A 13016-nucleotide genomic window follows, 5' to 3' on the forward strand; every position below is an offset into this window, starting at 1 on the left:
GTATGTAAAATTGTATCAGTATTGCATAGTCATTTGTCTAATGGAAACTTAAAAAGACCTAAGCATAGAATGGTTTGAGTATTTTTACACTGCTTTATCAATGAGAATTAGCTGGCATTCTTTTAAAGTAATGCTACTGAATTGCTATACGGAAAACTTAAATTAACAGTGAGAGGAGGGCGAAAAGCATAAGCTTTTTTTTTTTCTTGCTCACAGTAACATTCATGACTGTGGGTATTAAATTTACAGGTAGGTTTGTAGGTTTAATTCTTGCTTATGTGTCTGTAATGCACCATGTTGATAAAAGAATATACTGAAAAAACTCTTTTAGTGTAAATTCATACATCGAGCATCTCAGTTACTTACAGTTTGAAATCAGTACTTTTTGATGTTTCACTGTATTTGTTTCAAAGCACATTAACTACTAGTACTGTTCATATCATACCTTAAATTTTTATAGCATTACGAATTATTATTTACTATGTTGGAAGATACCGTCTTCTGAAATCTGGAAGAGAACACCCCCAGAACAGTAAAAAAAAAACCAAACAAAACCCAACCAACCAACCTCTTCCCCACCCCTCCTACCCCAATAATTGCTAGAAAAGCACAGGACGCAAGCTCTGATTTTTTTTTTTTTTTTTTTTTTAATCAGCAGATACTCCCAAAAGGGAAAATGAAAGAGTTGTGAGGACAGAGGGAGCTATTGGTTTACTGGTTATTTTTAGTAAGAACTCTACAATAATCAGATACTGAGAATTTTCTGCATTATGAAGTGAATATTTTAATGCAAAGTGAAATAAGCATGACTGTCAGGCTGGAAGAATTCATATGGAAATGCATAGTACGAACCAGAATGGAGGAAAAAAAGCATGAAATAAACCAGCTGGTTTAAGCATTAAAAGATCTGCAAGAAATTTGTTAATCTGGATTGTTTTGGACTCCCCTAACATCTAGTATACTTCTGACTAAAAAGCTCAAGCCTTCAATGAAGCTGACATATACACCTTACGTGCAAGCGACAGACTTGCTTCTTGATGTCTCATAAGAATTTTAAACCTACACTGTTGTATGCTGCGAGTACAGACTCTTGATCCTGCTGTGCCAGTGTTTCTTTGTGATTTCCAGTCACGTATTATATTCCTAAATAAGAGGTATTCTCTCTACAACCCACCCGGTCCTGCTGAGTCGCACAGTACAGAACACTCTTAGACTTTACAGAACCTATCTTTGAGGTGCTACGCCTTTCATCAACCTAAAAAGTCACTAGAAGACTGATCAGTACCTCACAAGAAAACTTAGCGCCCTATACGCACCAGGTTTTAACGATAACATTAGGTTACTTTCAAGTTCACAGAAGTCACTCACATACAGTATGCACTGTTACATCTAATTGCCAGGTAGAGATCTGTAAGAAGGCTGTCTGTGACCCAACCAGATTGATAGCTTCAAAATAGACGCCATGAGCAAGCAAGTGTATTTTCCCCTCTTCCTCCCCAATTCCTTAATGTTGCAGTATAAGGGCTATGCAACCAACATGTAATTTTATGATACCAGAAAAACAGTTTTAAGTATCTTCCAGCCATAATTTTCAATTTATAGGATTTCCTGTTATCTTGTTGGTAGTTTTGGCAATAAAGATACCTTTGAATCAAAACCGGAAAAAGACAGTATACTGCTTTACTCACACATACATGTAGAATACAAAAAATTGTGCGTAGATAAATATATGCACATAGTCCTCCCCCCAAGAGATTGCATCCTTACTCTGAACTCCATTGAAAGCAAACAGGCACCATAAAAATAATATAATGTTATTGTGTTACAATGTTGATGCAGTAATAGTGGTCTAACACAAAATACTACATGACATACTAAAAGATGCTGTCATTACATGTGATTTCATAAACAGACTCTCAGATCAGTCCATCAGTGTGACAAAAAGACAGCAATGCACTTAACTGAATAATTTTATTACACATTCTTCATTGCCATAAATAATTGTCTCATTGTGGCATCAACAGACAAGAAATACAAGATATTTCCTGGCCTGTCATGACCTAGTCAATGAATTAACATAACAGAACTCAGATCAGTACCATTACAGGAGGACACGACCGAAATAAATATGCATTAAACAGTAGAAATAAGTTATGAGATAGAAATGGACCTATGACACACACAATGCCACCTTCACTGGATAGCTAAAAGTTAAAGACTTCCTTTGCTCTCCGGTGAACGCACAGTCAGGATACTTGCATGCCTTCATTCACTGGTACAGCCGTTACACTGACAATTGCTTTCTTCTAAGTACTCAACATTGAAAACTTCACACTTGGTCAATTTAAGAATTGTTTTCAAAGAGGGGAGGGTACAAGAAAGCAAAGAGTTCAGTTCCACAGGTAAGGGTTTGCTTTCATCCCTTTATAGATCAAGGATAGGATAACTTCTGTGAGCTTTCATTTCAAGCTATAAATATCTAAACTCCTTCAATTAAAATAACCATAGTCATTGAAGTAATTTGGATGGAAGATGAACAGAAAGGAATAGGACATGAATTTTCTAAGTCACATAACTGCTTTCTGGAAGTGCTACAATTCTGAGAGTTAATTTTAAGACTCCGATCACTTACTTGAGAGCAGAGGATAATCTAAAAGTTTCAGCATAGACCTCAGAGTTAGGTTTTGTTTAAATAGAGTGCTCTGGATTAATATAATCATAATGCATTTGTGATTTTTAATGCATTTGAAAATACAGGAATGCACAAGTAGTTTTATTTTACAGATAATATAACCAGACACATACATTTAGGTATATTCACTCTGAATTACCATGACTAATCAAGTAGAATTTGGGTCCATCACGTCAACTCTGCCTGAAATGACTATGTAGTACTTTCCATACCCTGTGAAATTGCGGACAAATAGGAGAATATTGCATATCTTCCAAGTCATGAGATAAATAGTACCTGAAATAGTTGAAACAGTGCACACTTAGTAATAACAAAGTAGAGATTATCTGAAGTCATTCTCTAAGAACAGCATACCTCCTCCTGAATCAAAATGTAGTTTGACAGGAAAACCAGACCTGCTACGGTCATTCTCCTCGAGGCTGAATCTGTAACTACATGGCAAACGTAGACATCTCAGTGTGTTCTAGAAGCATCCTCAGTGCAATTGGAAAAATTACAAGCAAGACCCTATTTCTGTTCACATAAAACACAACTTCCTTTATTGAGAAACACCAATCTCTTGTTCCCATAAAAGGCACCTTTTCACTCATGCCTATCTCATGGCAGTGAGATGAAGTCCCCGGTGACTGGAAGAAAGGGAATATCACAACCTTTTTTATAAAGGGTAAAAAGGAGGACCCTGGGCACTACTGACCAGCCAGCATCACCAGGGTGCCCAGTAAAATCACAGAACAGATCCTCCTGGAAGTTATGTCAAGGCATATGGATGACAAGGAGATGATTTGTGACAAACATGGCTTCAGCAAGGACAAATTGTGAATGACTAATAGCCTTATACAATGGAGTGATTGCATCAGTGGACAAGTGAAGAGCAAAGGACGTTATCTACCTAGACTTCTGTAAACCCTTTGATACGGTCCCCCACAGCATTCTTGCCACTTCATCAGAGAAATACAGATTTTATGGATGGACTGTTAGATGGATAAGGAATTGGCTGAATAGCCCTGTATGGAGAGTTACAGTTAATGGCTCAATGTCCAAATGAAAACCAATAACAAGTGGTGCCCCTCCAGGGTCCATACTGTGACCAACGCTGTTTTAATACTTTCATAAATGACATACTGCGGTTGAGGGAGTGCACCCTCAGCAAGTTTGCAGATGACACCAAGCTAAGTGGTGCAGCTTCTACACCAGAGGGACAGGATGCACCCAGAGGGATGGGATGCCATCCAGAGGAACAGCAACAGGCTTGAGGACTAGGCCCATATGAACCTAATGTAGTTCAACAAGGCCAAGGGTAGGGTTCTGCACCTAGGTTGGGGCAACCCCTGGTATGAATACAGGCTTGGGGATGACAAGAGCCCTGCAGAGAAGGACTATGCCATATAGAGAACAGTATACTGGTGGACAAGCCCACAATGTGCGCTTGCAGACCAGAAAGCTAATTATATCCTGGGCTGCATCAAAATAAACACGGCCAGCAGGTCACAGGAGATGATTCTGCCTCTCTACTCTGCTGTCATGAGACCCTAACTCGAGTACTGTATCCAGCTCTGCGGACCCTAGCACCAGAAAGACATGGCCATGTCAGCACAGGTCCATAGTAGGGTCATGAAGATGATCAGAGGGCTGGAACACCTCTCCAGTGAAGAAAGGCTGAGAGAGCTGTGGTTTTTCAGCCTGGAGAGAGAATGGTCCCGAGGGACCTGACTGAGGCCTTTCAATACCTAAAGGAGGCTTGTCAGGAAGACAGAGAGACTTGTAGTGAGGAGGGCCCGTAGTGACAGGAGAACGGACAACAGTTTTAAACTGAAAAAGGGTAGATTTAGATTGGACATAAGGAAGACATTTTTTCCAACAAGGGTGGTGGGAATTGGAACAGGCTTGTGGATGCCCCATCATCAGAAGTACTCAAAGTCAGGTTGGACAGGGCTTTACGCAACCTCACCTACTGAAAGACATCTCTGCCCATGGCAGGGCGGTTGGACTAGATGATCTCCAAAGGTCCCTTCCAACACAAACTGCTCCATGATCTCTATACCAAATTTTAGATTCCCACTCACATGCTGGAGGCAATTTGAAATATTTGCACACACATGTATTGTGAGTACATAACTACTTCATTAAGTGTAAAACTACTAGCTTGGGGTTTTTAGTTTGTTTTTGTTTGGTTGTTGGTTTTTTTGTTTGTTTTTTTTTTTTTTTTTTTTTAATCTCACTATTGGTTCCTTTTCAGTTTTATTCGAATATTCCAAACAAGTATTTTTCAGAAGGAAAGAACAGTTACACAAAAATTCATTCTAGTTAGCTAAAATTTATCAAAAGTAAAAAAAGCAAAACTAAATAAACAAACTTAGCTATTGAACATTACTTCTGTCTATAATACATAAAGAACAAGGCCTTTATTAAGAACACCTGTACTAATCACTCATGTGATTTAGACTCCTTATGGCAAAATCTAAGAGTATAAAATAACAAAAAAACCACCCAAAACACTAAACAGCTGGCATCCCTTGGCACCAATAAATATGTGGTCTTGGCTTAATCACTAATAAAAGAAATTAGCATTTAATGAATGGGACCATTAAACACTTTGCCCCATTTTGAAAGGACAGTATGGATATCAACAATTCACCCAGCAGAAATACTAACATACTCAAATTCTCATACTGGTAGTTTACAAACATTTCAATTTTGGTCACAAAGTTGGAAGACTAAGAACCAAGTTGACATAAAAACACATCACTATGGAAGAACTGTGACTTTTTTAATTTAACATTAGTTTCAATTCTCAGCTAGTGATTTAAAAATATTTCTAATATGTACTATCAATGTGCATGTCAAATATTTATGTATTATGAGACAATGCAACATTTTGTTTTGTTATTTAATACATTTTTCATATTTAATTGTAAATAAAGTGGGAGGGAAGTTAAAATGACTTATAAATCAATGTTATCATGGCTACATTAGATTTTCAATGAGTGTCCTGGATATTAAATTGGTCCATAATGAAAGAATGCATCTGTTTTTCCAACTAATGAAATATTTTTCATAAGAGTTTGTTATAGCAATCCTATCTGTTATCAATGCTAATGATACCAAATAGAATATTTTACATCCCTTGCTGAACCACGAAGTGATCAAAACAAGACAGGTCAGCCATCCACAAAGTGTTGTTATTTTTCTGCAAATACAGTATAAAATAAGACATGAAGACCAGAACACGTCTATGCACAGCTTTTCAGTGACCAGAAAATATAAAACATGAAACAAAGCAAGCAGCAGTTGAAGCCCCTATCACTCCACTTTCCACAAAGTAATAGCCCACCTACCTTATTCCTCTTCTACCCAAAAATGCTTACAGATATACATAGTTCATTCTTACAGACTTCTCTCTAATCCTTGACAATGTAGAGAAGCAACAGTAACAGCAACTACAGAAAGATGCATTTCTTTTGCATTTGTATTTATCACCTTTTGACAGAAACTGTGGAAATTCTACTGGCAAATCTGCTGCAGCAGATCACTTACAGCTAGATTACGGATCAGTTCCTAAATGTCTGACTAATGGAGAATTTTCTATTTTTTAATCTATAAACCACATTTGTAAATTGAAAATCATAAACAGCAGTATAGTTTCTTTTACTATGACTTGAATATATGAAGCTCCATCTTAACATGAGGAGGAACTTCTTTACTTTGAGGGTGGCAGAGCACTGGAACAGGCTCCCCAGAGAAGTTGTGGAGTCTCCCACACGGAGACATTCAAAATCCGCCTGGATGCCATCCTGTGCAACTTGCTGTAGGTGACCTTGCTCAGGCAGGGGGGGTGGACTAGATGATCTCCAGAGGTCCTTTCCAACCCTGATCATTCTGTGATTCTGTGACTAAACATTATGGTCTGCAGACCACTGGAGGCTGACAGACTGTACCTTCTGAGTCAAGGGTACAAATTGTGCAGAGTACCATGCAATGGTGTACTCTTGACAGACCTGTTCTTTAGTCACAGTTATATACACCTGTAAATTCCTAACATAGCAAAGGAGTAGGCATTATAACCATCACTGACAGAAACAGCACATGAGCTAGAGAAGATAACACTAACAAGAGCTCCCTAAAAACAGCATATATAACTGCAGAACAAAAGGACAGATCGTTTTTGCAGAACCACAGTTAGAAAAGATGTTATTTTCCTGATTGAGGACATCTCATTTTTGCTGCAAGAGATGCCATGTTACATTTGAAATCAAAGCTGCAATGAATAAATTGAAGACCATTGGAGTTTTTTTAACAATTTATCTGTTGCTAGTTTAAGACACTTGTTTGAACCCAAACCAATACTTTTGACAAATAAAGAAAGTGATACTAGACTGGAAAATATGAAGTGAACCTAATTGAACCAAAATCCTTTTGTAAGTATCACCAATAGCGTAAGTGAAAACAGAAAACGTACTTGCTTCTTCCAATTCTCCATATTTCCAGCAACATAAGACACTCAACTGGATGCGGGAAACAGTTTCAAATCCCACTGTCTTGTTCAAAGTGAGAATTTGATGAAGTTTCCCACCATAGGATACTTTAAAGAACCTTTCCTAACTTTTTAGTTACAAAACAGGAGGCATGAAAGCATTTTGTAGCTCAGCAGTTAAGAGACTGAGAGCTAGGACACTAAACATGTATCTTCTGCTTTGGGAATGCACATTGTTTTGCACCAAATGAAATATCTTCCACAAAAAAAAAGGATTGCAAGACACCAATGGCAGAATATGCTAATAAACCAATTGTTAAAATATAGAGTCACCAGATGGTTTAAAGAAATACACAAGATTAAAGAGAAAGCACGTGAAAGCTAAAGAAAAATACTCTTGGCCCAGAAACTCCACTAACAGAATGAGCTTCCAGAGATACAGCAAATCATTCCCCTTACAAAAAAAAAAAAAAAAAAAAAAAAAACAAAAAAACAAAACAGAAACAAACAACTCCGATTTCCTTTACCAGGAGCAATGTGCTTGCAAAAACAGTACCTCCACCCACCCCCAAAATATAAGAATCACAGGAGAAAATGAGACAGGGGTAAAACATACACCAGATCTTTTAAATATCAACCAGAGCCAAAAACTCCAGAAAGCAATAAGAACATAGGCGTTGAAGATTTTCCATGGAAGGGTCTTGAGATATTAAGGTGTTAGGCAGCAGCATAAAACCCTAAAACGGAATGCAGCAGTTAGAGCAAGTAACAGAGACCAGATGTGTCACAACTTACTGTTTGATCTTTGCTTTTCCACTGCCCCCCAACAATGTCAAGCCAGCCACAGAAATGGAACAACAAGGTCCCAAAAGAAACAAAAATTAGAAGGAAAAAAAAATCATGTTTCCTTTGCAGTTTTTTTCAGGACAATTACTCAATTGCTCAAGTAACTCTCAAGTAAAATTAGGAGAAAAGGAGCACTGAAATTCATTTATTACGTGATTATCAAAATAATTATACAATGTTGTACTGCAGACAATAACTTTCCCAAAACAGCATAATACAGAGGAAAACATGCTTTAGATTTATTTTTTACTTTCTCAGCTTTATATAAGTCTCCTCAGTAGACAATTTGGGAGCTCTGGACTATTTTCTTAATTTGGATTTTTTATTTTTTGCGAATTCCAGGATTACAAGACAACACGAGTTTTTGCAGAGCGACAACAATAAAATTGTTGTGCTTTTAACAGACCCTCCTCCAAGATCTTGCTTATTATGATTCAAGCTCCCACAATGTTTAAGGAGTACTAAAGAAAACACCAAACACTGCAAACCTAAGCTGCAGAAGTCAAGACTTACCAGCAGAATCTTAGCCTTTAGAAAAGAATGGAGAGGAAAAAAAGGAACTCTTCAAAATATCATATTTGACTCTCTAGGCACCTTTACTTGCTGAAAGTGTTACCTTAAAAGACAAAAGGAAAGTGAAGAAGAACCTAGGTTTGAACTTAAAGGCCACCATCCCAGATGATGAGAAAAATGATCAGCTACTCCAGGATCCTGTTACAGAAAAGAGAAAACAGCCAAAAGTAGATGCCAGGAATACCTGTGGTTAGAGCAAAGCTATCATACACAATACCTCCACTAAGACTCAGGAGCTTCATTAGCCACAGAAAGCTTCTACATATTTAGCCAATGGATGCCATGTCATCAATACACTCCAGTTCCCAGAGGAGAGACTTGATTTCAGAAGTGCAGTTTATAAAATACAGTCCAAGGAGGTGTGGAAAAGTAGAAAAGAACCTTGGCATGTTTTATTCATGTGCTAGATAACTGTTGGATATGCACATCTCTATTTCTATAACCTTGTTTAGTGTTCCCTAGAACCAGTTAAAACTTTCAACCTCAATCACCTGATTTTTTTTTTTCCTTTGGAAAAAAAAATATACAAAATGCTAATACTTCAGGCTAATCCTTTAGTTCTGGTACATCGTTAAACTATTAAACTAGATTTCAGTTGGGAAGTCTGTTTTGGGAATGCAGTTTATGTGTCTGTGAACGTAATACTTGGAAGAAAAAAAAGAACACGTCAGGCAATTTTATCCAGTTGCTGGATTAAAATCTAACACCCTCTCACTAATGTCTTTTTTAAAGGCATTTACCTAACACTTCTATCCAAAATGCCTGCTAAGGTAGTCTCCAAAAGAGATAACCCTACCCAGCAGAATAGAGAACATAACAAAAATCTTAATAGCAGCTAAAACATTTTTACTGTGAGGGGCTTCACACACTGGCACATGTTGACCTGAGGAGCTGTAGTCTCCAGCCATGGAAATACTCTAAACCTGACTGGACAACCTGCTGTAGAATGGGACGCCTTCAAGAAGTCCCTTCCAACTTAAAATAGTTTCACGATTCTGATTAACAAGACCTACAAATGTTAGGTGACGACTTAAGAAAAGAAACAAAGATCATCTCACATCCAAATTAAACTAAGGAAATCACAGCAGATGAAATATAATTCCTCTGTAATTCCACATAAACTAAGGAATTAATTGGTCTGTAAAAGCTTTGTATTTCAACTGTGAAGAAATTAGAAAAGCACAACATTAACATTGCCCATATATATTTATATTTTCAAATGGCTTGTCTTTGCACAAAGTTTTCTTATGAAATATGAACTTAAAATGGATTAACCATCCCTGATTAATGTTATCAGTTGACTTTTAAACCAGCTGAAGAATCTTAATAAAGCCTATTTTAGTTCTCATCCAAATTCAGAGTAATTTCACAAAACTTAAAAAAAGGTTAATTATTTTAGATAAATCCTACTTTGGAAAAGCTACATAATTGATTAGGTTATCACCTCTTTTACTTATTAAAATCTGTTTTCCCCCCTTCTTTATGTAACATACACATTCTTAAAAATGTCTCTCTCCATTTATTGGTGGTTTAGTAAAATGGTAAAGCACGTAGGTGTCTATACTGCAGCACTTTCAGAAAAGAATCTCTGCTTATAGATTACAACTTCACTTTCCATTTTATTTTATTAATAACCTGAAATAAATCCTGAAGACATGCATCTCCTGTTGTTAGGAGGATGGTATGTATTGAATTCTACCTAGAGCTGGAAAGATTACTACAGAACACTGACTGGGTTCTGTTTTCAAACACAGGAACTACTTTCATGTTCTTTTTTGCATGCTTCCCTCCCAGAAAACTATCTGATCTGGTATAAGACAAAGATACAAGAATGGCAACATAATATGCATAAGACTTAAAAGAGATAAATTTCAAAATATTTTCTGGCTGCTGACTTCAAAATGATTGGAATGGGTTCATCAAGGAACAAATAGAAATGCACATGTAATTGAATTAATCTAAAGGGGAAATCAGATATTTAACTACAATTTGTGTACATCAAGTTACATTATCAAAGTGATTAGAAATTCAGATTTGCACTGTTTACTTCAAACTTTCTATTATTTATAATGCTCTTCAAAAATACTTTATGCTACTAGGTTTAAGCCATATATAATTTATGTTCAGCTAGCAAATGAGCAGAGCACAGGGCCTTCCTTCTGCCTCCACCAAATTTCGTCTGATACTGCACATCTGCATATCGAGAAGAGGAAACTAACTAAATTATCATTATAAAGAATTTTCTAAACTTCTCCCACAAGACACTGAGGATATCCTCAAACTATTCATTGTTCAGTGTATCTAAACAGGATTTTTCTTGACAGCTCCCTCTCCCCGTAGTTCTCATATGCAGTAAGTTTTTGTAAGAAGTCTGGATTCTACACACAGCGGAAATCCAGTCCCAGTTGACAGGTGTGCTTGAAGCAACAAACAGCTGCTAACCTTAACGTGGATGCTACTTTCTGTTCACAACTACGACTGTGTCAGCTCAGGCCTTCATGGATTTAACCAGACCATGTCCCACTCGAAAATACTGTTTTGGCTACCAGGAAGCAAGTAAGAAAGCAGCCACAACATTAGATGTCACCTTCCTCTCTCCCATATCCCTTAGGTGTAATCCATTTGTTTGGAATTAGCGTAGATTTCTAGTGTAGATTTCTACAAGAAGAAATCACATTACCAACATTTTGTTATTTTCATGATATGTAGCTAAACATAAGTGATGAAGGACCAACTGGGAAAATGAGGGAAGTGTACCTGTGAAGGGAGATCACAGGGAGATAGTCTTGGGAAACTTCTGAGGTTACAACCGTGATTATTCATAAAGCCCTCCTTCCCAGGAAGAGCTTGGGTATACTTAATCCTGCTGCAAGGTAGGGGGAGAGATTAGATAATGTCTAAAGGTTCCTTCAAGACTTTCATTTCTATAAAACCCACTCCGTTCATTTGTTTTTCCAGAAGTTGCACACGGCAGCACCTCAGTCCTCTTGCCATTGCGCATCATGCAAATAAACGGCGGCTTGGGGGTGGGGGAGCTTTCTTTTAAACCAGAGTAAGAGCCCGGGGCCGTTTAATTCACCTGAGGGAGCTGCATCCCGCCGCCGGCGCGTACGGGGCTGCCGCTTCCACACCGGCTGCGGAGGCGCCATGCCGGACTCGGGGGCCACCGCCCAACAGGTGGGCGCCGCACCTCCTCGGCGTCGTGGATGCTGAGGCGAATTCCCCCACCTCACCCCGCGGAGAGCGCTGCGGCGGCCACCCAGCCCTCCTGCCCCACACGGGCCGAGCGCCTGAGGTCCTGCTCCCACACCTCCTGCCCTCCAGGTCCGCCGGAACCGGGACGCGAACCCACGGTCCCACGCGGGCCGCGGCGCTTCCGAGCTGTGGGCAGCAGAGGCCTCCCGGAGCCGTGGGGAGGAGAGGGTACAACGTGCCCGCCCGACCCCAGCCACGCCGCGGGGGGCTGCCCCTCACCGCCGCGGCCCCAGGGGACGGCCCCCGCTCTCCGGTACCTGGCAGCGGCTCAGCTCCTCCGCCAGATTCCGCAGCTCTTCCTCCAGCTCTTCCACCCGCGATGCCGCCGCCGCCGCCTCCGCGCGCCCCGAAGCCATCGCCGGCGTCGTACTGAGAGCCTCTCGCCCCTTCCTCAGGGGCGGCGAGGAGAGAAGAGGGTCCGCGCCTGGCGGAGAAGGGGCGCAAAGCCCCTGCCCGCCCGCCCGCCCGCTCCTGAGGGAAAGGGGAGAGAAACGGTGCTGTGAACCACACAAATGAAAACTTTCCCCCCCTCTCAGCTGCACTTACCGCGCGGGCGAGCGCCGGAAACCGCAGAAAAGCAGGACGCGGTGCAATGACGTCAGCGCAACGGCTACCCCGAGGAAGGGAAGGGGCGAGAGGCAGGTTTGAATTTGCCCGCCCGAACGGCAGGGCCGCGCATGCGCCGTGGCTCGAGGAGCTGGCCGGCGGGCTGACTGGCAGGCTGGCCGGCTGGCTGCCGCGCGCGGGGCGGTTGGTCCTGGCGGCCGTTAGCGGCTCGCCTTCGCGCCGTAGGGTGCCGCGGCCAAGGGCCGGCGGGGTGCTCGGTGCCGGTGCAGGGGATGTAAAAGCCTCGGGGCCCTCGGTGGCAGGGACGCGGACCTCGGACGGGCAGGGTCGGCGAGCTTTGTCCTCACGACTCAGGAGCAGCTGCTGTCGCGCCAAGGTTTTGCAAATGGCTGGGGATCCGGCAGGTTTCTGCCCATCCTGAGCGAGAAGAGCACTTGAGAGTTGTCTGGCATCTCTGTGGAGATGCTGGAGGTTGGCCAGTGAACAGTGCCGGCATTTCTGGGTGTTCTGCTGATGGGTGCTAAGGCTCCAATGTATAGTTTAGTAAGATGTAGCATGCCTTTTTGGAATTATTTTTACTTTCTCTGAATTAGTGTTACAGTTTGAGAAACC

General features: G+C 40.6%; 1 protein-coding gene across 1 annotated transcript in view; it reads right to left on the reverse strand.

The window, feature by feature from the left end:
* The window catches only part of CNTLN (centlein), a 203219-nt gene extending 190965 nt beyond the window's left edge, over window positions 1-12254 (reverse strand). Inside the window, exon 1 of the mRNA XM_082497720.1 lies at window positions 12095-12254. Coding sequence (XP_082353846.1) covers window positions 12095-12193 — 99 coding nt within the window. The 5' untranslated portion in view covers window positions 12194-12254. The remainder of the gene's footprint in view (window positions 1-12094) is intronic.
* Between the last annotated feature and the right edge of the window lie 762 nt (window positions 12255-13016).

This window comes from Vanellus vanellus (assembly GCF_965231255.1).
Source record: "Vanellus vanellus genome assembly, chromosome: Z".
In the NCBI taxonomy this organism is placed as follows: Eukaryota; Metazoa; Chordata; class Aves; order Charadriiformes; family Charadriidae; genus Vanellus; species Vanellus vanellus.